This window comes from Amblyraja radiata, chromosome 33 (genome assembly GCF_010909765.2).
Source record: "Amblyraja radiata isolate CabotCenter1 chromosome 33, sAmbRad1.1.pri, whole genome shotgun sequence".
NCBI classification, from domain to species: domain Eukaryota; kingdom Metazoa; phylum Chordata; class Chondrichthyes; order Rajiformes; family Rajidae; genus Amblyraja; species Amblyraja radiata.
In genome coordinates, this window is record NC_045988.1 from 20,088,570 (window position 1) to 20,112,109 (window position 23,540).

The following is a 23,540-nucleotide window of genomic DNA, read 5'->3' on the forward strand; positions in this document are numbered from 1 at the left end:
GCCCTCTAGGCCTCGCTCAGACAGAGACACTCCAGAAGTTCACGCAGTCCCAAAGCGCTCTTCCAGAAGATCGGCGCTGAGCCTCATGACCTGCGGACTTTTATATATCCCGGGACCTCGAGGGGCCGAACCACATGGGGATGGTCTCTCAATAACCCAATTACAGATATCGATTAACCCCATACATTACAGGCATTCCCCTAACCCAATAATACAGCAGCTCATACATTGTATAAGAAAGAAAGCTCTCGAAGGAAGCTAACAAGAACAAACATTGAAACATGTGCCATGGGAATCAAACAATTTCTCCATGGCTCAACAGTTCGACCAATCATCAATTAATGGGATGACCGTCTTGCAACATCATGTATACTGTTTTACAATGCTTTTGCAGCGGCCCAATATAAATGGTGCATTTAAGGTTCATTTGCAAAACCACTATATATGTTATCAATTTAAGAGAACACCTGGACCCCTTATCAGCCTGCATATCAGTCTGAGCCTAGACTGGCTGGTGCCAATCAAAGCCTGTAAAGTTCAACTGGCATGGGTTAAGCAATTCTGACAAGTGCAGGGATCCTCCATTTTATGGTGTCTTTAATTTAGCCAATATTAACATTGTTAGCCGTGAGTTGTTGGGCGTAAATTGGGCCACTGGCACCAGTACTGGGACAGGGGGGATCTGTTCTGTAAGGACGGACTTCACCTGAACGGTGCTGGGACTGGGGTCCTGGCAAATCATATAACTAGGGCAGTAGAGAGGTCTTTAAACTAAGTAGCGGGGGGGAGGTATCAAGGGGGGTAATAACGGCAGGGGTAGAGGAAATAGAGCAGGGTATCAGTGGGGAAGCGGAAAATCAAAATGTGACAGGAGGATCCAGAATGTGTGAAGATAAAGCTCTAGATGTAAAAGGGGCAAAAACGGAAAGGAAGGGTAGTAAAAATCATCTGAAAGTGCTTTATCTAAATGCACGGAGTATTCGAAATAAGATAAATGAATTAACGGTGCAATTAAGTATATATAGTTATGATATCGTGGCCATTACGGAGACATGGCTGCAAGGGGATCAGGACTGGGAATTAAATATAGAGGGGTACTCGACAATTAGAAAAGATAGACAGGAAAGAAAGGGAGGAGGGGTGGCCCTTTTAATAAGGGAGGGAATAACGGCAATAGAGAGGAAGGATATTGCGTTGAAGGATCAGGATAGTGAAACAGCTTGGGTACAGATAGAGAATAACAAGGGGAAAAAAACACTAGTGGGTGTAATTTATAGACCTCCGAATAGCTGTGACGCTGTTAGTCAGAACATAAATCTGCAAATAGTTGACGCATGTAAAAAGGGAACTGCTGTAATCATGGGGGACTTCAATTTTCATATTAATTGGGCAAACCAAACTGGGCAGGGTAGACTAGAGGAAGAGTTTATAGAATGTATTAGAGACAGGTTCCTAGAACAGTATGTCACAGAACCGACAAGGGGGGAGGCAATCTTGGATCTGGTCCTGTGTAATGAAGCAGGATTAATTAAAAATGTCATAGTTAGGGACTCGTTGGGAACAAGTGACCACAATATGGTCGAATTCCATATTCAAATAGAAGGGGAGCAGGTTGAAACTCAGGCTAGGGTGCTTAGTCTAAATAAGGGGGATTATGAAGGTATGAGGACTGAGCTGATCAAAGTTGACTGGGATAGCAGACTCAAGAATAAGACGGTACATGAGCAGTGGTGTACGTTTAAGGATCTACTGTATAACCTTCAAGAAAAATTTATTCCTATGAAGAAAAAAAGGGGTAAGGGTAAGAACAGTCAGCCATGGCTCAGTAAAACTATAAAGGATAGTATTCGGCTGAAGGCAAGGGCATATAAGGTAGCCAGAGATAGTGGGAGGGTAGAGGATTGGGAAGCATTTAAAGGTCAGCAAAAAATAACTAAGAGATTAATTAAGACGGGGAAAATAGACTATGAAAGGAATTTAGCGAACAACATAAAAACTAATAGTAAGAGTTTTTATAGCTATATAAAAAGAAAAAGGGTGGCTAAGGTGAACGTTGGTCCATTGGAGGGTGAGACTGGAGAGTTGTTGGTGGGGAACATGGAAATGGCAAAGGCATTAAACGAGTATTTTGTATCAGTCTTCACCATAGAAGACACAAAAAATATTCCAACGCTGGATAAACAGGGGGCGGTAGGAATGGAGGAGCTAAATACTATTAAGATCACCAAGGAGGTGGTATTAGGGAAATTAATGAGACTGAAGGAGGATAAATCCCCTGGGCCTGATGGATTACATCCAAGGGTCTTGAGGGAGATAGCGGTGGGGATTGTGGATGCATTGGTGATAATTTTCCAAAACTCCCTGGAGGCAGGAACGGTCCCAGTGGATTGGAAAATGGCCAATGTAACACCTATATTTAAAAAAGGAAGTAAACAGAAGGCGGGTAACTATAGACCGGTTAGTCTAACATCGGTGGTGGGTAAAATGTTAGAGACAATTATTAAAGAAACACTAACGGGGCACTTGGATAAACATGACTTCATCGGACAGAACCAGCATGGTTTTGTGAAGGGGAAGTCCTGTTTAACGAATCTGCTCGAATTCTTTGAGGAAGTAACAACCCGGGTGGATAAAGGGGAACCGGTGGATGTGGTATACTTGGACTTCCAAAAGGCTTTTGACAAGGTGCCACATAAGATTATTTGTCACTCGTGCTTGAATAAGACCATGTCATCGAGTCTAGGGTTTTGCAATGTGTATGGAGGTGTCTGATACAATAATCTGGGCTTGAAAGTTCATTGCACACAGTTGATGGATGTCTAAGGGTGATGGAGCATCAGCAGTTCTTTATTTTCGAGATTCTCTTTTCTTCTTTGCTTCCTCCATTGCAGCTTCCTCATATGAGCGAGCGCTGTTATTTTATGCGGCAGTGCCAAACAGAACATGCACAGGACATACACTAATCATATGTTGTCTTTCCGCCTAATCAAGTATTGTCTTTCCGCAGACTGGTCTGCACAAAAACTTTTCACTGTACAACTTTTCACACGTGACAATGAACAAAACTCAACTCAATTCAACAGGATGACCCAAAGCTTATATATAATGTAATAAAAAGTAACTGGAGAAGCTGGTTTATACAAAGATAGATACAAAACGCTGAGCTAACTCAGCGGGTCAGGTAGCACCTCTGGAGAAAATGAATAGGTGGTGTTTTGGGTCGGGACCCTACTACAGACCAATGCTTTGAAGAAGGAACTGCAGATGCTGGAAAATCGAAGGTACACAATAATGCTGGAGAAACTCAGCGGGTGCAGCAGCATCTATGGAGCGAAGAAGGGTTTCGGCCCGAAACGTTGCCTATTTCCTTCGCTCCATAGATGCTGCTGCACCCACAGACCAATGCTTGTTGTCCCCATTTGTGTGTGTCAGTGATGAAACTACTCAGGGATGTTCTGAGAGAATCTATGAATCGCTTTTTCATTTGTTCTTGGGCAGCTCAGCTCTCAACAGAGTGGCTGCTTTGTACTCTGTCATCCGACATTCTTCTGATGTGCCATCGAACATAGAACAGTACAGAACAGGAATAGACCTTTCAGCCCACAATGTCCATGCCGAGCATCATCCCAAGTTGAACTAACAATCTCTGCCTGCCCGTATAGCTTCATTCCCAGCATATCCATGTGCCTATCCTAAATACTCTTAAATGCCACTCTTCTCTCCTCCTCCTCCACCACCCCAGCAGCACGTTCCATCTACACACCAATCTAAATGTGAAAAACTTGCTGCAAATATTTTCTTTACATTTTTCCCATCTAACTTTAAAATGTATGCCTTCTAGTCTTTGACATTTCCACCCTGGGGGAAAACAAAACTCTGACTATCTTCTCCATCTATCCTCTCATGATTTTATATACTGCTATCAGGTCTCCCCTCAGCCTCCAATGCTCCTGAGAAAACAATTCTGATATGTGATACTTTCAACAATGTGGAGATGCTGGGAGGTTTGTCTGGCACGGAATCTTTGTGGGTAGACAAAAGTGCTGGAGAAACTTAGCGGGTGCAGCAGCATCTATGGAGCGAAGGAAATAGGCAACGTTTCGGGCCGAAACGTTGCCTATTTCCTTCGCTCCATAGATGCTGCTGCACCCGCTGAGTTTCTCCAGCACTTTTGTTTACCTTCGATTTTCCAGCATCTGCAGTTCCTTTTTAAACACTGAATCTTTGTGTCTGGATCCTTGTCTTGCTACCTGCTATGAAGTAACCTGCACAGAGAGGTTATGTGGAGGCAGTTAAGGAGGCGTTTGGAGTATTGTGAGCAGTTTTGGGCCCCATATCCAGGGATGGATGTGCTGGCATTGGAGAGGGTCCAGAGGAGGTTTACGAGAATGATTCCAGGAATGATTGGGTTAACATATTATGAGTTTTTGTCAGCACTGGGCCTGTACTCATTGGAGTTCAGAAAGATGAGGGAGGACCTCATTGAAACTTATTGAGCAGTGAAAGACCTGGATAGAGTGAATGTGGCGAGGATGTTTCCATGAGTGGGAGAGCCTAGGAACGAGGCCATAAACTCAGAATAAACTAACGTACTTCTGCAGTTATTTTGGGCTCTGGTGAGACCACATCTGGAGCATTGTGTACAGTTTTGGTCTCCTAATTTGAGGAAGGACATACTTGTGATTGAGGCAGTGCAGCATAGGTTCACGAGATTGATCCCTGTGATGGCGGGACTGTCATATGAGGAAAGATTGGAAAGACTAGGCTTAGAAGGATGAGGGGATATCTTATAGAAACATATAAAATTATAAAAGGACTGGACAAGCTAGATGCAGGAAAAAATTTCACAATATTGGGCGAGTCCAGAAACAGGGGCCACTGTCTTAGAATAATGGGGAAGCCATTTAAGACTGAGGTGAGAAAAAACTTTTTCACCCAGAGTTGTGAATTTGTGGAATTCCCTGCCACAGAGGGCAGTGGAGGCCAAGTCACTGGATGGATTTAAGAGAGAGTTAGATAGAGCTCTAGGGGCAAGTGGAATCAAGAGATATGGGGAGAAGGCAGGCACGGGTTATTGATTGGGGACGATCAGCCATGATCACAATGAATGGCGGTGCTGGCTTGAAGGGCCGAATGGCCTCCCGCACCTATTTTCTACGTTTCTATGTAAAAAGATGAGGAAATTCTTTAGTTAGAGGGTGGTGAATCTGTGGAATTCATTGCCTCAGACGGGAAGCCAGGTCATCGGGTATTTTTAGTGAGCAGATTCTCGATTAGTTAGAGTATCAGGGGTTATAGGGAGAAGGCAGGAGAATGGGTTGAGAGGGAAAGATAAATCAGCCATGATTGAATGACAGACTAGACCTTTTGGGCCGAATGGCCTAATCCTGCTCCTCTAACTTATGAACTCATGAACTTATGAATGTTTGTTCTACATAGTCCATGTTTCACAGACATAGAATAGCATGCATATGACAACAGCATGATATATCGTCAGCTTGGTGTTTGGGCTGATTCCTCTTCATTCCCTCACTTTACTTTTTAATCTTCAAAAGGTAGAGCTGCCTTCTGCTCCCTTGTTGTTGACTTCATCATCAACGTTGACTGACCTTGAGAGAGTGCTGCCACAAGGTGTGTGAACTTGTGCAGATTATTGAAAGCCCACAAGATTGACACGAAATGCTGAAGTAACTCAGGAGTCAGGCCACATCTCTGGAGAAAAAGAATAGGTGACATTTGCGGTTGGAACCCTTCTTCAGACTCAGCACCTGCAGTTCTTTCCTGCATAATAATAGGCAATGAGGAGGAGTATAGAGACATAATAAGTAACTTTGTGGAGTGGAGTGCACACAATAACCTCCATCTTAACACCAAAAAAACTAAGGAGATAGTTGTAGCAATGTTACAAAATTTTGAGATTTTAAAAATCAAGTCTGTAACTTATCCCATCAGATAAAGCATAAAAATAAGTTTAATTTGACACCTAATTCACTTTCATATCTCAAGTATTTAAAAAGATATGGCCATTTTCATACTGGGAAATGAGCATCTTGTTCCCTATTGACTTTCTATGGACATAACAAAAAAGCTGTGATCGTGAACAGTCAAAAGCCCATAACTTTCTTAAAAATTAAGAGAACTGAATGAAATTTTCAGTTATCATAGATTGAAGCATTCTGAAACAAATATAAAATAATCTTACTTGGATGACCTGAAATTAAAGCATATAATTAGTTAGTTACCTAATTGTAGCTAATTTCAGACTTCAATGGCTAGATCTAAACACCTATCCATTTCTTAATAAATGATTAACATTTTTAAATAGCCTAAATGTCCAAATAATATTCACAAATAATTCACAATAAAACATGATTTTTAAATCTCATTTACATTAATTTATAGGCCAAATGGAAGGAATTTAGTGTTCAATTGCTGTAAATAAATGCCCATTTAAATCAGCTTTCCAGTGGGTCCCTGTGGAACGCGCTGGTTTAGAACGTTCACATTGCGGTAGATTTGTGCCCCAAATGCCGAGAAAAATACTGCGCGATATAATGGGCCCAAATTGAGCTACTCGCAATATTAAATTTTGTATAAAAGGATCTTTAGAAGCCCTTTTGAATGTAAAAATATACAACCTACCTTCTGCTATTTTCTTTATGAGACCCTGCGGTTGCTGACGGTCGCGGGTTTAAAGATTGATTTTTAAACTACTATAACTATTATTCAAGGCATTTAAACCTAATAATAGCTTTTGCGACGGGGTCTATCAGCGATTTTTCGTTAATAATTAACTAGGCTGAACATTTTCGATTGGAACAGCTTAGAGAAAATCGCGTTTTAAACCCGCCCCCTCTAAACGGCGCCAAAATCGCGCACAACCTCAGCGGCAGATATTCAGCGACGCTTCAGGTAGGCTTTGCAACATACCTAATAGTTGTGGACTTCAGGAGGGGGAGGAGGAGGACTCAAGCAACACCAATCACCATTAAGGGCACTGAGGTGGAGGTGGTCGCTAACCACAGGTACCTTGGGGTGCAGCTTGACAGTGAGCTGAACTGGAAGTGTCATATGGAGGCGGTGTACAGGAAGGGACAAAGCCGACTGTATTTTAATGACTGAGGTCATTTAACATCTGCCAACCCCTACTGTGCAGTGTCTACCATTCAGTGGTGGCCAGTGCTCTGTTTTTTGCTGTGGCCTGTTGGGGAGATGGCGCCCGTATAGCGGACAAAAACAGACTGGACAAGCTAATCAGGAAGGCCGGCTCAGTGGTCGGGGCTGAGCAACGAACGGTCCAGCAGGTGGCAGAGGCCAGAACTCTGAACAAACTGGGTTCAATAATGACCAACCCCACTCACCCACTCCATGCCCTGAAGGTGATCAAGAGCAGCATCTTCAGTCAGAGGCTGATTGCACCAATGTGCAAAACTGAGAGACATAGGAAGTCCTGTTTACCAGCTGCTATAAGGTTATATAATGCGCATAAATAACTGCACTTTTTTTTTAATTAATTGTATTTTAACTTGTATTTTAACTTGTATTTTAACTTGTTAAGTATGGAAGCCATTTGAGGAAATGTGTGGTGTTATGTCTGTCTTGAAGCTGTCGTGGCACTGTAATTTCCTGTAAAGGATTATTAAAGGTATAATCAATCATAAACCAGCATCTGCAGTTCCTTCTTACGCAGTCAGAGGAAGGGTTCCTACCCCAAACGTCACCTATTCCTTTTCTCCAATTATGCTTTCTGACCCGCTGAGTTACTCCAGCATTTTATGTCTATCTTCCATATAAACCAGCATCTACAGTTCTTCCTACACCATTCACAAGGTTGGTTGTCTCTGTGTATGGGGGTATTCATAAAACTAAGCTGTGACTGACAACATGTCATTCCAGTGAAAATAGATAATGATGACACCATTTAGCAGGTCAACTGGCATTTGTGGGGAGAGGGGAGATCAGTTAACATCTCAGGTTGGCTTCCTTACTGATGTATTGATCTATAAAAAAAATAGAAAAATTCCACAAATGTACAGGAGGTCAGACAGCACCTGTGGAGAGAGAGTTAATGTTCCAGGTCAATGACCCTTGCTGGCATGACATTAGTTCTGGTCAAATTCCTCTTGTGGGAGAATCTGAAAGTAGAGTCCTTTGTTCAATGATGGTCCATTGAGCACAGAGAGGAGACTGTTTTGCCTCATGATTTACGTTTTTTTCAGAGCTCTCTTCTCCAAAGGAAGCAGAGGCCTTCAATATTTTTTAAGCAAAGGTAAATTGATTATTGATCTGAAAAAAGGAGGTCAAAGTTGACGGGAGTTGATGGGAATGCGAAGGATGTTAAAACCAATGTAGTCGCTACCTTATTAAATAATTGGTAGAACACAAAATGCTGGAGTAACTCAGTGGGTCAGGGAGCATCTCTGAAGTCAGGGATAGACAATGTTTTGTGTCGGGACCCTTCTTCAGACATAGAAGATAAAGTTCTAGAGTCTGAAGAAGGGTCTCGACCCGAAACATCACCTATTCCTTCGCTCCATAGATACTGCCTCACCCGCTGAGTTTCTCCAGCTTTTTTGTCGACCTTCGGTTTTTCCAGCATCTGCAGTTCCTTCTTAAACAACCTGGAGTCACTTGTGTCTACATCTATCCAAGTTCTCCAGGGATGCTGCCTGACCGGGTGAGTTACTCCAGCAAACTAAAACACAAAGTGCCGGAGTAACTCAGCGGGTCAGGCAGCATCTCTGGAGAACATGGATAGATGGGTGTTTCGGGTCAGGACACTTCTTCACAAATTACTGCAGCAATTTTTGTTCTACACAAGATTCCAGCATCTGAAAGGCCCGAATAGAGTGAATGTGGAGAGGCTGTTTCCACTAGTGGGAGAGTCTAGGACCAGAGGCCCTAGCCTCAGAATAAAAGGATGTAGTTTTTGAAAGGAGACGAAGAGGAATTTCTTTAGTCAGAAGGCAGTGAATCTGTGGAACTCATTGTCACAGAAGGCTGTGGAGGCCATCATTGGATATTTTTAAGGAGCAGATTGACAGATTCTTGATTAGTAAAGGTGTTCGGGGATATGGGGAGAAGGCAGAAACATAGAAACATAGAAATTAGGTGCAGGAGTAGGCCATTCGGCCCTTCGAGCCTGCACCGCCATTCAATATGATCATGGCTGATCATCCAACTCAGTATCCCGTACCTGCCTTCTCTCCATACCCTCTGATCCCCTTAGCCACAAGGGCCACATCTAACTCCCTCTTAAATATAGCCAATGAACTGGCCTCGACTACCCTCTGTGGCAGGGAGTTCCAGAGATTCACCACTCTCTGTGTGAAAAAAGTTCTTCTCATTTCGGTTTTAAAGGATTTCCCCCTTATCCTTAAGCTGTGACCCCTTGTCCTGGACTTCCCCAACATCGGGAGCAATCTTCCTGCATCTAGCCTGTCCAACCCCTTAAGAATTTTGTAAGTTTCTATAAGATCCCCTCTCAATCTCCAAAATTCTAGAGAGTATAAACCAAGTCTATCCAGTCTTTCTTCATAAGACAGTCCTGACATCCCAGGAATCAGTCTGGTGAACCTTCTCTGCACTCCCTCTATGGCAATAATGTCCTTCCTCAGATTTGGAGACCAAAACTGTACGCAATACTCCAGGTGTGGTCTCACCAAGACCCTGTACAACTGCAGTAGAACCTCCCTGCTCCTATACTCAAATCCTTTTGCTATGAAAGCTAACATACCATTCGCTTTCTTCACTGCCTGCTGCACCTGCATGCCCACTTTCAATGACTGGTGTACCATGACACCCAGGTCTCGCTGCATCTCCCCTTTTCCTAGTCGGCCACCATTTAGATAATAGTCTGCTTTCATGTTTTTGCCACCAAAATGGATAACCTCACATTTATCCACATTATACTGCATCTGCCAAACATTTGCCCACTCACCCAGCCTATCCAAGTCACCTTGCAGTCTCCTAGCATCCTCCTCACAGCTAACACTGCCCCCCAGCTTAGTGTCATCCGCAAACTTGGAGATATTGCCTTCAATTCCCTCATCCAGATCATTAATATATATTGTAAATAGCTGGGGTCCCAGCACTGAGCCTTGCGGTACCCCACTAGTCACTGCCTGCCATTGTGAAAAGGACCCGTTTATTCCTACTCTTTGCTTCCTGTTTGCCAGCCAGTTCTCTATCCACATCAATACTGAACCCCCAATGCCGTGTGCTTTAAGTTTGTAAACTAATCTCTTATGTGGGACCTTGTCGAAAGCCTTCTGGAAGTCCAGATACACCACATCCACTGGTTCTCCCCTATCCACGCTACTAGTTACATCCTCGAAAAATTCTATAAGATTCGTCAGACATGATTTACCTTTTGTAAATCCATGCTGACTTTGTCCAATGATTTCACCACTTTCCAAATGTGCTGCTATCCCATCTTTAATAACTGACTCTAGCAGTTTCCCCACTACCGATGTTAGACTAACTGGTCTGTAATTCCCCGTTTTCTCTCTCCCTCCCTTCTTAAAAAGTGGGGTTACGTTTGCTACCCGCCAATCCTCAGGAACTACTCCAGAATCTAAAGAGTTTTGAAAGATTATTACTAATGCATCCACTATTTCTGGAGCTACTTCCTTAAGTACTCTGGGATGCAGCCTATCTGGCCCTGGGGATTTATCGGCCTTTAATCCATTTAATTTACCCAACACCACTTCCCGGCTAACCTGGATTTCACTCAATTCCTGGACGCCGTCCAGAAGAATGGGGTTGAGGGAAATATAGATCAGCCATGATTGAATGGTGGGGTAGACTTGATGGGCCAAATGGTCTGATTCTGCTCCTAGAACTTATGAACTTATCTGCAGTTCTTGTGTCTGCTTATGAAATGTTGGGACAGACACAAGTGGCCGAGTGGTCTCTTAATTCGCATGACACGGAACATGAATCCTCTGTTCCTCTCCGTTGACTTGATACTGAGTATTTCCGGCATGTTTCTGCTTGTATTCAGGTTTCCAGTGCTGGGATTGTGTTACTGCCTTGACTGAGCGAGTGGCCAGCAGAGGTCGCCGGACGGTGGCGGCGAGCGGCGATGCTGACTGATCCTCCGCTTGTTCCCAGCTCTGCCCGGCTCACATCAGCCTCCCGCCGCCCAGACAGAAGGAGCCCGTGGCTCCGCTCAGCCACTTTTGTCAGCCCTGTGCTCTGTCTTTCCTCTCCAGTGTTTCTCCACTGACACTTGCTGGGTCTTTACTGGGACCGTCACACATTGGAATCAGTGGGTCCGCTGCCCAGCCGAGAGGGAGGGAGAGAGAGGAGAGACCTCGGGCGCTTCTGCTCCTCAATGTGAAAGGGATTTGTTGGCAGATTAATTGAGCAACCTGTTGCCGGCTGGAGAGAGGAGCGGGGCAGGAGGTGCCGACTCCTGGGCGGTGAGGGAGGCGGGCTGCACTAGGAACATCTGAAGTTGGGAACGAGTGAACAACGCGCACAACTCGGCGAGGCCGGGCTGGTGGAGCCGAGAGGGAGAGAGACCTTGAATGAGTCAATGAATGAATGAATGAATGAAGGAAATCGCCCTGGATACATCGAGGGCGACCGGGGGCGCTGCAGTCTTGTCCTTGTCCCGCCGGGATCTCTAGCAGCGACCGACAGACAGACAGACAGCCAGCGCCTGGTGTCAGCTTCTGCCGGAGTTTAAGTGGCCGCGGGTTCGGAGCCTGGAAACGCTGCTTCCTTTCTCTCTCTCTCTCTATCCCCCCCCTTCCCTTCCCCTCCCCTCCCCTCCCTGCCCCGGGATCGAATCCGGAGAAGGGCTGTTTGGAACAAACATTGTGCTTGCTGTTATTTTTTTATTCTGCTGTTGGTCGCAGTCGCACCCGCACCGGAGGATTTGGGACGGGCGGGTTTGCGAGGAATCCGCGATGCCGAGAGTGTCCGGGACGCTGCACTTTCTCGTGTTCTTCCTCCTCATCGGCTCTGCTGCGGGTAAGAACAGAACCGTGTTACGGTGGATTTCATTGTACAGGCTGCGGATTACAAGCGGGGATGGAGAAATGACTCTGTAGATATGTAATTTCTCAGTCCCCATTCAAGCCCGGTCTTTGATGTTGATTTTAGACCCTGGTTTGTGTACATATTCCATCTCATACCTGATTCCCAGCAGAGCGCGTTAGACAAATAAACGGGAATGGGGTCTATTTAGAGAAGGAGAAAAACATGTATTTTTGTTGGCGTTCTCGATGAGTTTTGCAGTTAGCTTGCAGGTTGTGTGTGGGAGAGGGGAAGGGATGGAATATTGGATTGGCGGCGGGCATCAAAAAGTTGGTCAATGTGTAATACAGATGTGTGCGGTTTGGGGAGATTCTTCCAAACCAACTGTCGGGTTGCGGGATAAACGTTGCCACATCAGCCGCTGTGTATGTGTGTGAGTGTGTGTGTGTTAATCATTTACTCTCTCACACACACACTCACGCAACGTACAAAGAAGATCCGTGTAAATTCTCCCCGACCACTTCGCCTTGTCGCCAGAAACGAGGGAGGTGGGTGCCTGGAACGCGCTGCAAGGGGAGGGTGGTGGGTGATGCAGGCATCGTAGCGGGGTTTAAGAGGCTTGTAAAAAAAAAAGATGAGCAGAAACAATGAATTGACGATGCAGCATTGCAAATTGGAAAAAAAAGACACAAAGTGCTGGAGTAACTCGGTGGGCCAGGCAGCATCGCTGGAGAATATGGATAGGCGATGTTTCTCTGAAGAAGGGTCCCGACCCTAAACATCACCTATCCATGTTCTCCATAAATGCTGCCTGGACCGCTGAGTTACTCCAGCACGTTGTATCTTTTAGAAAGGTACGTGGAGAAGGAGGGGTGTGGAATCATATGCAGGCAGATGGGATTAATTTAATTTGGCATCATATTCAGCACAGACTGTGGGCCGAAGGGTCTGTGTCTATGTAGTGTTCTATAAAACTCGGGACAACCCCACGGGGAGATGGCAGGTGGCACATGGTTAATGGGAGTTACAGTTTATGTGGCCAAAACTATCGCCATTTGTGTAATGCCGGCAGTCCGGTAGTTTGACTGGTCGAGTGATAAAGAAAAATAAAATGCACTGGTCACAAATAATTGGTCACAGAAGCGTTCAGGATGGAGTGCATTCGTTGTGACTACTCATTCCTAAGTAATGTTGTGGTCGTCTCGATTGTAATCACGTATTGTCACGTATTGTTTTACCACTGACTGGTTACTTGCAACAAAAGCTTTTCACTGTATCTCGGTACACGTGACAATAAACTAAACTAACACTAAACTTCGCTTTTGCTTGGGCAGCTTACAAGCCAGCGGTGTGAATATTGCCTTCTCGAACTTCTAGTAACCCTTGCTTTCCCTCTCTTTCCATTCCTCCCTCACCCTAGTTATCCGACTAGTTTGACTGCCCTGATTAAATGTTACATTGTATGCTTCGTCTTGTCAGTTTCCCCTAGCTAACAATTCAAATTCTGCATTTTCATTGCCCTTTAAATCCCCTTTAATCTCCCGTTTTCACACCTTACCCTTCCATATATCTCGTTTCCCTCTCCACTGTCTGAAGAAGGATCTCGACCCGAAACGTCACCCATCCCTTCTATCTAGAGACGGTGCCTGTCCCGCTGAGTTACTCCAGTATTTTGTGTCTACCTTCGGTTTAAACCAACTCTCTTCCTACGTACAACTAAAGTAAAACGCAGCGCCGCACAGCAGTTGTAGCCGGCGGCAGAGGGTGTTTAGACTGGTGGATAGCGAGGACTATGAACGAGGCAGAGCCAGTCGCAAGCACGTGTTGTAACTGGGCAAACACTGGCATTAAAGCGAGAAGTGTGCGTGTCAGTGTGGGGACAGACTCAACAAACAGCAATCACAAAGGGGCGCCTTCGGGGAATCAACTTCAAGTTATTTGATTTCCGAGTGTGAACCTGAGTCAGCGACGCCCAGGAGTAGTCCAGTCACAGGCGGTTGAATGTATCCCCTTGCCTGCGCTTGGGGTGAAAACTCGGAGTTTCGTCACTGCCCGGGGGGCACAAGGAACCGCTGATGCTTGTTTAACAAAAAAAAGAAAGAGAGTGCTGAAATACAGTCGGAAGAAAAGTCCCGACCCTAAACGTCACCTATTTTTCGCCAGAGATGCTGCCTGCCCCGCTGAGTTACTCCAGCGTTGTGTATCCTTTCTGGAGCAACTCCGTCGGTCAGGCAGCATCTCTGGAGAGTCTGAAGAAGGGTCTCGACCCGAAACTGTCCTCGTCTGTCCATGTCCTCCAGAGCTGCTGTCTGAGCCGCTGAATTACTCCAGCGCCGTGTGTGTATGTGTGTGTGTCGCTGTCATTGCTGGCTGTTAGCGCAGGTTTTCCAAGTGAGTTTAGCAACAGTTCCGCGTTGACATGGAGACACCCGTTGCAGGTCACCCCCCACCTGAACGACCCGCTGAGTTACTCCAGCTTTTTGCGTCTATCTTTTCAACCAGCATCTGCAGTTCCTTCCTACACACTGTAGAAAGGAACTGCAGTGAGACTATACGTTATTGCAATAATCCTCGCCGCGGTTAATGCACGGGTTGAGGGCTGTGTAACCAGTGAGGGGCTCGCTGGAACAACAGACTCTGGGGTGGGTCTAACCTCGGGTTCCTGCACCCGTTTAGCTGGGATTCTAAACACATGCGTTTGGGGGACCCAGTGGCACAACTCGCTGATATTTCAAAAATTACTACTGCAGCAGAAAACATAGATTGATACAGCACAAGAACAGGCCCTTCGGCCCACATCGTCTGTGCCGGACATGGTACTAAGTACCTCTTATCCACCTGCACATGATCCAAATCGCTCCATTCACTGGATAGACATATATATATATATATATATATATATATATATGTGTGTGTGTGTGTGTGTGTGTGTGTGTGTGTGTGTGTGTGTGTGTGTGTGTGTGTGTGTGTGTGTGTGTGAAGGAACTGCAAATGCTGGTTTACACTGAAGATAGAAAATGTTGGAGTCATTCAGCAGGACAGGCAGCATCTCTGGAGAGAAGGAATGGGTGATGTTTCAGGGCGAGACCCTTCAGGTATTTTGGTCTGAGTTTCACCAACATTTTGTTTCTATCTTAGATAAATGGATAATAGATAGATAGATACACACACTCTGCAATAGTCCCAACTTGCCATCACACCAATGGCCCCCAGCTCCCATCCTTGTATCTATACTGCACGCTGTATAATGGGATGCAAAGAGAAGATGTACCTTCCCCTCTCAGAATGGACAGCTGCTGTTTAGCGATGGTATGAATGAAGCAGGTCCATATGCCACATGAGCTGTGCAAAAGTCCCACAAATTAATCCTCATAAAGTAGCTGAATCTGGTTGCTAAGATGCAGTGACTTACTTGTAGATCTCTCTACCTTCCCCCCCTTTCCTCCCCAATCTAACCCCGGCCCAGCTGATGCCCATAGTCTGACCCTTCACCCACTTTCAGGCTTCATGTGCCCTTGCTGAACGCCTGCTTTCTTCTTATGTTTTATTAAGCTGCGTTGCCTGTTAGGAAAAATATTGGCAATCAATATCCAAAATGTCAAAAAACATCGGTCATTGTTAGGAAGCAGCTGATATCTTCTGACACCGTAGCCGAAGAAACAGTGACCCAGCAGAACCCTGCGATGTGTTGGGTAATATTTTCTGGCAAAGTGGTTGTCACGGATAGGAAATAATGTCAATAATTGAAAGCGTGTGGATGGAAAGCTGAGAGAGAGGGAGTTACTGCAGGGAGAGGGGAGGGGGGAGCTTGTAGAGGTGAGGAACAATGAGGAGACAAAAGCGGAGGGGCTGGGACTGGAGGGGGCGGGAGCGGGAAGAATTTTAATTCTTTCCATAAATTAAGCAGACTGATTCTTGGCACTTGGTCCAGGCAGCTGCTCTGTGACTTGTCAAGGTCAGTACAGCCTGAATTTGCTCCTTTTGCCGTCAGATGTCGGCTCAAAGCTGCAGAGAGCCTCCTTTCCTTATGGTGGTTTGACATGGTTCTTGATTGCCCTGCCTTGGATCCTGGTTGTTTCACCAGCAGGACTGTGATCCACCTCAAAGATCCCGAGGAAAACAAGGCAGCTGAGAGTCAACAGAAACAAAGAACTGCAGATGCTGGTTTAGACTATAGATAGAGGCAAAGCGCTGGAGTAACTCAGCGGGTCAGGCAGCATCTCAGGAGAAAAAGGTGATCGGGATCCTGCTTCAGACTTATAGCCAGGCGTGGGATGTGGTGGATAGCTGGTGGCGAGAGAAGACGAGGTCCAGGGGGCAAGTCAGGGTCCAACAACAATTGACATTGGGCAGGGTGCTGCCATGGAGGGCAATTATTGACTCGGGAAGGTGTGATCGCGAGAGGGAATCGGACTGGGTTTCTGATTCAATTAGAATGCAGTTAGGCTGGATTAAGTCAACACGTCATAAATTACCCACATATCCCATGCTTCAGGCCACTTCAGCCCCATTGTGGAAGAGGTCCACATGAAAACTGAACATCCAGCCCACTGGCCTGGTATGGAATGGTGGAATGATGCAACAGGGAATCAGATATGGTTCACAATGCTGGTGAATAGCTTTACAATTGCTGTCTAAACAGTTCCCCTTCTCCTTTTCTTTCAATTCTCTTGCAATTTAGATGAAAGAGTCATCTTTGTCAAGGATTCTAAGCAAATAAAGATGGACTGTTTCAATCCAGTTGCAGCTTAATTTAATATAAGTTGGTACCATTTTTTCAGTTTTGCTTCGAACACTTAGAATGGGGATACCATATAGGTGTCAAGTGGGATTAGATCATATTTTTATGGAGGGAATTTTACTTGTTCCAGCTTTCTTCATGAACCAGACCTGACTGAAAAATGGTGGATAAGTGAAAGAGGGAGGAGATTTCCTCTGAACCCAATCTGTCGGGTCCTTGGTGAAACCATTTGTCTTTCATACCACCTGAAGTCAGTCTAAAGGTGCTCACAATGATCCATGCAGACTGAACAAATAAATTGCATGTAATATTCAGAAAAAAAACTTTACGATGGTGAGAATGTGAAACATACAACCGGGTAGAATCACAATCATAAAGGCGTACCTAAGAGGACAGTTCCATGTCCATGCCAATCATCAACTACGCATTATACTATATTCATTTACCAGCTCTTGGTCAATAACTTTGCTATTCAAGCCTTAATGACATTGATGTCTAGGGAGGTGCGTAGGAAAGAACTGCAAATGCTGGTTCAAATCGAAGATAAACACAAAATGCTGGAGTAACTCAGTGGGCCAGGCAGCATCTCTGGAAAGTAAGAATGGGTGACGTTTCGGGTCGAGATCTTTCTTCAGACTGAAAAAGAGTCTCGACCCGAAACATCACCCATTCCTTCTCTCCGGAGATGCTGCCTGTCCCACTGAGTTACTCCAGCATTTTGTGTCTATCTTTGATGTATAGGGAGATCTTTGCACTCAAGTTCATAGCACTTTGTAAGTGGCAAAGCAAGTAGGTTGGGGAAGAAGTAGAATGGTAAAGAAGGCATATGTTTGAGTATAAGTCGGAAAATCATATTGCAGCTTTACAAAGCTTTAGTTATGGCTTTTTTTGGAACATTGAGTGCCGTTCCCACTGGCCCAATAAATGAAGGATGTAGAGGCTCTGGAGAGGGTGTAGACGAGGCTTACCAGATGCTGCCTACTTTGGAGGGTATTAGCTAGAAGGAGGTATTGGACATACTTGGATTGTTTTCTCAGGAGCATCGGAGGTTGTAGGGAGAACTGATAGAAGTATATAAAATTATGAGAGGTAGAAACGTTTGCCTCCCATATTCCATCCACCCTCTGGGTGAAAAAGGTCTTTTTCAGATTCACTGTAAACCACTTTACCTTTACTGTAAAGCCATGATGTGGTTGAGATGGATAATATATATTTTATTTTTGTATGATTTATGTTTACTTATGGCACATTGCTTCAATGCTGATCTGATGTGTGGTCATGATTTGCAGCACTGAAAATTATTATTGTCACTGCTATTGGAATCAACCCTTGCTTCCATAATAATGACACAAGCTCGTAACCCTTTATCTCTCTTTAATGTATTTTGATAAAGACGGCTTATCACACCAGCCGGTGGGGAAAGTTCCGATGAACTCGAGAAGATGGCATGGGTTCAGGGTAGTACAAAGCAAGATTATAACTGGCATTAGGACATATGTTTACACGCAAATGAAGCAAGTTGCCAAACAGTCAGAGGGTCATATTGCATAGAAATAGTCTCTTTGACCCACTGACTAACACTAAGGATTCTACCACTCAACAGTGGCCAATTAACCTACCAATGCAAAGGTCTTTGAAATGAGGTAGAGCAAAAAGTAACAAAGAAGAAACTCAGAAGATAGACACAAAAAGCTGGAGAAACTGGAGAAACACAGCGGGTCAGGCAGCATCTCTGGAGAAAAGGAATAGGTGACGCTTCGGATCGAGACCCTTCTTCAGACTGTGAGTCAGGGAGAGATATGAGATGGTACTTGGAACAAATTAAGGAATGATAAGCCTAAAGTCAGATCAGAGCCAGCAACGATGATCAAGGGAAGGTGGAACCCACAATGGTCCAGAGGAAACTCACATGGCCACATGAGGAACATGCAAACTCCAGATAGAACAGCACCGGAGGTTAGGATTGAAAACGTCTTTGGAGCTGTAAACAGGAGCTCGGACACCTGCATCACTGTGCTCCACCCTAACAATACAATTAATTTCTTCGCACTGTATTGATTTATTCACTTGGACTACCTCTGACACCTCTCACCTCTTTCTCAATCGCTTTGGCTCGATCACAGGGGGACTGACTAAGATGCTGCTTGGCCCGCTGAGTTTCTCCACCACCTGTGTTTTCAGCAAGACTCCAGCATCTGCGATCTATATGTGTCTCCAATATCACCATTCTAATCCCCTTTCAGGCATCCCATAAAGATTGGGAAACTGAGAGGATTGGGCAGGAAATGGAGCTGAATCATGGTAGTGAGTTTGTAGAACAGGGCCAGAGTAATGTGGGTGACTTTTATGCTATATTTTGTGAACATTGGTAAACACAAACTCGTTTCACTGCCTGAAATAACTGGAGAATAATTTTAAGCTGGATATGAAACTAACCTCACCATTGATCTTGTGTGTGTTTTGCTGGTAGAGTTGTGATCTCTGATTTCTTTTTGTTGACATCCTGGCCTCCTTTTCTGCACAGTGTGATCCCAGCACATGGGTTTAATCCGCACTTTTCAAAACCCAGTGGATATCACGACTTTCAACAAGTATTTCATGTTGGCAGTCCCCACCCCCTATCGGACCACAGTGCCACCAGTCGAATTGAATTTGTTTCTGTTTTGAGCCACAATAAAAAAAGCTGAGGCAAACAAGCCACACTTGTGACAATTGGCCAGAGCCAGGGGAGGGAGACAATGGAGTGGGGGCCAGTGCTTTCTCAGCAATGGCTAAAGCCCTCACAGACACTGCCTCGCTCTTTGTTTTGGTGTGCGGAGGTCAGGGAGTTCCACTTGCCGCCTTGTGTTGTAAAGCTGAACTCTGCTGCCTCTGTCCGGAGAGGGAGATTTGCAATTGAATTCCCAATGTCTTTCTGCAATGGGGTAGGTGAGGGGGAAGGGAGGAAGAATGACCATAAAAACCAAAGGGGCATTATTCTGCAAACTTCCATGAGAAAAGGAATGGGGATCAAGACTGATTAGCATCTTAGGTGTTCTTTGACTGCAGAACTATAGCAACAGGCATGGGCAGAAACAGAATGTGAGAGTTCCATGAACAGGGGAAGATAACTGTGCCAAACAAATTGAAATTTACATGGGACTGTGCCTGGGTCGAGTAATGAGTAAGCTGGCCTTATTGTTGAGGGTTGTTGTGTTTTATTGCAACCCTGTTCAGAACAGTGCCCCGTGATTCTTCTTTTATTCTGATTTGTGCTCCACTTACAACTTAATGGGGCCTTCATTTGGGACTGTTCCGAGGCCTGGTGTAAAATAAAGAGGAACGTTTGCTGCTTGGTTTTATGAATTGAACAAACAGCCTCCAGTGTTTGAATGGCATTTGTGAGGGCTGCAGACCAGTTTTGTTAAGGGCGGCAACAGATAACCCATCTTTAAACAGTGATACAAGGTGTTGCTATCTCACTTTTCCCTTTCTTCGTTAGGATTTATTTGTCTAAGAGTCATACAGCATGAAACAGGCCCTTCGGCCTAACTTGTCTATACCGACCAAGATGGCCTCTTTAAATTAGTCCCATATTCTCTAAACTTTTCCAATTCAATTACCGGTCTTTTTAATGTTCTTATCGACCACTTCCTCTAGCAGCTCTTGTCATATATGTACCATCCTCCATTGTCCCTCAGATTCCAATTAAATCTTTTCCCATTCACCCTAAACCCGTGCCCTCTAGTTCTTTATTCTCCAACTGTGGGAGAATGACTGCGTGCAATCATCCTCTCAAGTTTTTATACACCTCTATAAGGTCACCCTTCATTCTCCTGTGTTCCAAAGAATAAAATCCTAGCCTGTCTAACCTCTCCCTATAATTCAGTCCCTTAGGTCTTGGCAACATCCTCGTGAATCTTTTCTGCACTCTTTCCAGCTTAATGGCATCTTACGTATAGCTAAACATTGAGGGTAGATCTACTGTATGAAGAGCCTTGCTAATTAATATCGATGGGCAATATTTTCTTGGAAAATCAGAACTTTTTTTCTCACAATTTTCCCAACTTGTTCTCTCGGGGCTGAGAGCATCGAATGAGAATATGTTCCTCTTGAGTTTAGTTTATTGTCACGTGTACTGAGGTACAGTGAAAAGCTTTTGTTGCGTGCTAAACAGTCAGTGGAAAGACAATACATGATTGCAATCGAGCCATCCACAGTGTAAAGGGAATAATGTGAATAATGTTTAGTGCAAGATAAAACCAGTGAAGTCTGATCAAAAATGGTCTGAAGGTGTCCAAAGAGGAACCATACATGGAAGGTGTGTGCTTTCATATAAGGAAGGTAATTTCTCAGCTCACTGCAGCTCGTGTAAAACCTGGCTTAATGCAAGCACATATGTGAGCATATCCAACACTGGTTAGCGTTAACAAAACCCTACAGCAGGGGAGAGTTTGTTCAAAGGGTTCTGTGTAGGTTAACATGTGATGTTTGTTGGCTTGAAGTCTACTTAAAGTTGGCAATGGAAAGGAGAGAGCTTGTTTGCCCAAATGGCGTTTTCTCTCCGTAGTTTGAACAAGGTATTGTTGAGTTGGCTCACTGCTATTTAAGAAATAGCTGCTTTCATTTAGATTTGTTTTAAAGTGTTGGTATACCTCATAGATGATGCAGAAAAGGGCTTGGAAATACTTTGCAGAAAGACGGCTCAATGGTTCGAAGGTAGTTTATTGTCACATTTATATAGGTAAAATGAAATTCATTTTTTTACATACAACTCTGTAAAACCTTATTATACAAGAACACAATCATACCCAAGTACAAGATTGTAACAATACCGAGGCAGTCCGGAATAGCTGACAATTCTCCAGTCCATGACTAAACTAGACATTGTCTTGCGCAAGTATACAATATTCCACAGCGCTTTACCCAATTAATTAGGGGTGAGCACTTTGCCTCATGAAAATGAACATCATAATGCTGCATATAGACACAAAATGCTGGAGTAACTCAGCGGCTCAGGCAGCATCTCTGGAGAAAAGGAATAGGTGAGGTTTCAGGTCGAAGCCCTTAGTCAGGCAGAGTCAGGAGGGAGGGAAACTAGAGATATGAAAAGGTCAGAACGAATCAGAGCTGGCACCGATGACCAAGGAAAGGTGGAGCCATGGTGGTCCATTGTTCCGGCTCTCATTTGTTCTGAACCTTTACATCCCTCTAGTTTCCCTTCCCCCTGATTCTCAGTCTGAAGAAGGGCTTTGACCCATTCCTCTTCTCCAGAGATGCTGTCTGACCCGCTGAGCGACTTCAGCATTTTGTGTCTGCCTTCGGTGTTAATCCAGCATCTGCAGTTCCTTCCTACACATCATAATGCAGCTTGTTGGTTTATCTGAGTCTGGATGGTGCCCTACACCATATATCACTTCCTCTCTCCTCCATAGGCATAAAAATATGCTTCTAGGTTTTAGTTAAGAAGGATTTTTGGAAGCAAAAAAGCTTCTTCCCTCACTGGGATGTTTAGTTTAGTTCAGTTTAAAGATACACTGCGGAAACAGGCCCTCCGGCCCATCAAGTCCGTGCCGACCAGCAATCCCGACACATCAACACTATTCCTACACACACAAGGGACAATTTACATTTACACCAAGCCAGTTAACCTACAAACCTGTACGTCTTTGGAGTGTGGGAGGAAACCGAAATTCTCAGAGAAAACCCACGCAGGTCTTAGGGAGAATGTACAAACTCCGCACAGACAGCACCTGTAGTCGGGATTGAACCTGGGTCTCTGGCGCTGTAAGTGCATCTACCGCTGCACCGCCGTGCCGCCCATTTCCAGACCTTTTTCCATGTAAATTGAATCGCGTCCAAATCTCGCCATTGTGGATGCGGGAAATTAGTTTTTCTACTTACTGACGAAGCTTCTAAACAAATGTTGTGCATTTACATAGCACCTCATTAACATAGCACCTCATTATTTTATTAAGAATAAAATAATGAAAGGCGGTGGCTGGAGACAGGTAGAAAGGGCTGAATGGAGTTTGCCAGGTGAGTGGTGTTGAAACATTAGAGATGGTGTTTAGGGGTTGGGTGGATGTGATGATGGGAAGGGTTGGGTTCTAGAAATTATGGTTAAACTTTCAACAATTGTTTTTGTACAGAAGAGCCAGTTATTACGATTCTGTCTGCAAGAGTACATTGACTAGACAGTTGCTAGCAGTTATTTACGTAATATTACAATAGCTTATTTCTTCACCGCAATTTAATGAACTTAAACACTTCCTGGTTATATTACAGGTTTGTGAAATTGAGTTGTAATTAGCTGGTTGATTGTTGTGAAAGGGCTTGCAAGGATTCTCTATGATGTGAATTGCTTCCTTTAGTTCAGCTTCTTGAATGGTATTTTGGAAGTTGCGCCACAGATAGCTTCTTCAAAATGGTGATCAGTTATCAGAGATATCTGCAGCCTTTATCTAAAGAGACCATCTTTTTTATCACCCCCCATGCCCCTGGCCCTCTTGAAATAGAGATTCGAGGCGTGCCCAAAACTCGGGCCAAAATATCAACATGAGGTTAAGGACAAATATCTTTACCCAGAATGTGGAATTCACCATTCTGTCGGAAGTACTTGAGGTAAATGGCACAGAGGAATTTAAGGACACATGAAGGAAATACAGTCAAGGAAAGTAATCGCTGACAGGATTAGGTGAAGAGGCGTGTGAGAAGATATTCATGTGAAGCTGAATTTGTTGAGTAGAATGGCCAGTTTCTGAGCTGTAAATGTCCATTAATTCCAAGTCTCCCAACTGTAGCTAATTCATTCTGGGTGATGGTTTCTCAA

General features: G+C 44.5%; 1 protein-coding gene across 10 annotated transcripts in view; it reads left to right on the forward strand.

Moving 5' to 3' along the window:
• robo3 (roundabout guidance receptor 3) overlaps nucleotides 1-23,540 on the forward strand; it is a 503,574-nt gene that overhangs the window by 200,414 nt on the left and 279,620 nt on the right. The window contains exon 1 of one of the 10 annotated variants that reach the window (XM_033049833.1): nucleotides 11,082-11,982. The exons of the other annotated variants lie outside the window; for them this stretch is intronic. Within the exon in view, the coding sequence (XP_032905724.1) occupies nucleotides 11,919-11,982 (64 nt within the window). The 5' untranslated portion in view covers nucleotides 11,082-11,918. Of the gene's footprint in view, nucleotides 1-11,081; nucleotides 11,983-23,540 lie in introns of those variants that run through there. 10 annotated transcript variants of the gene reach the window in all.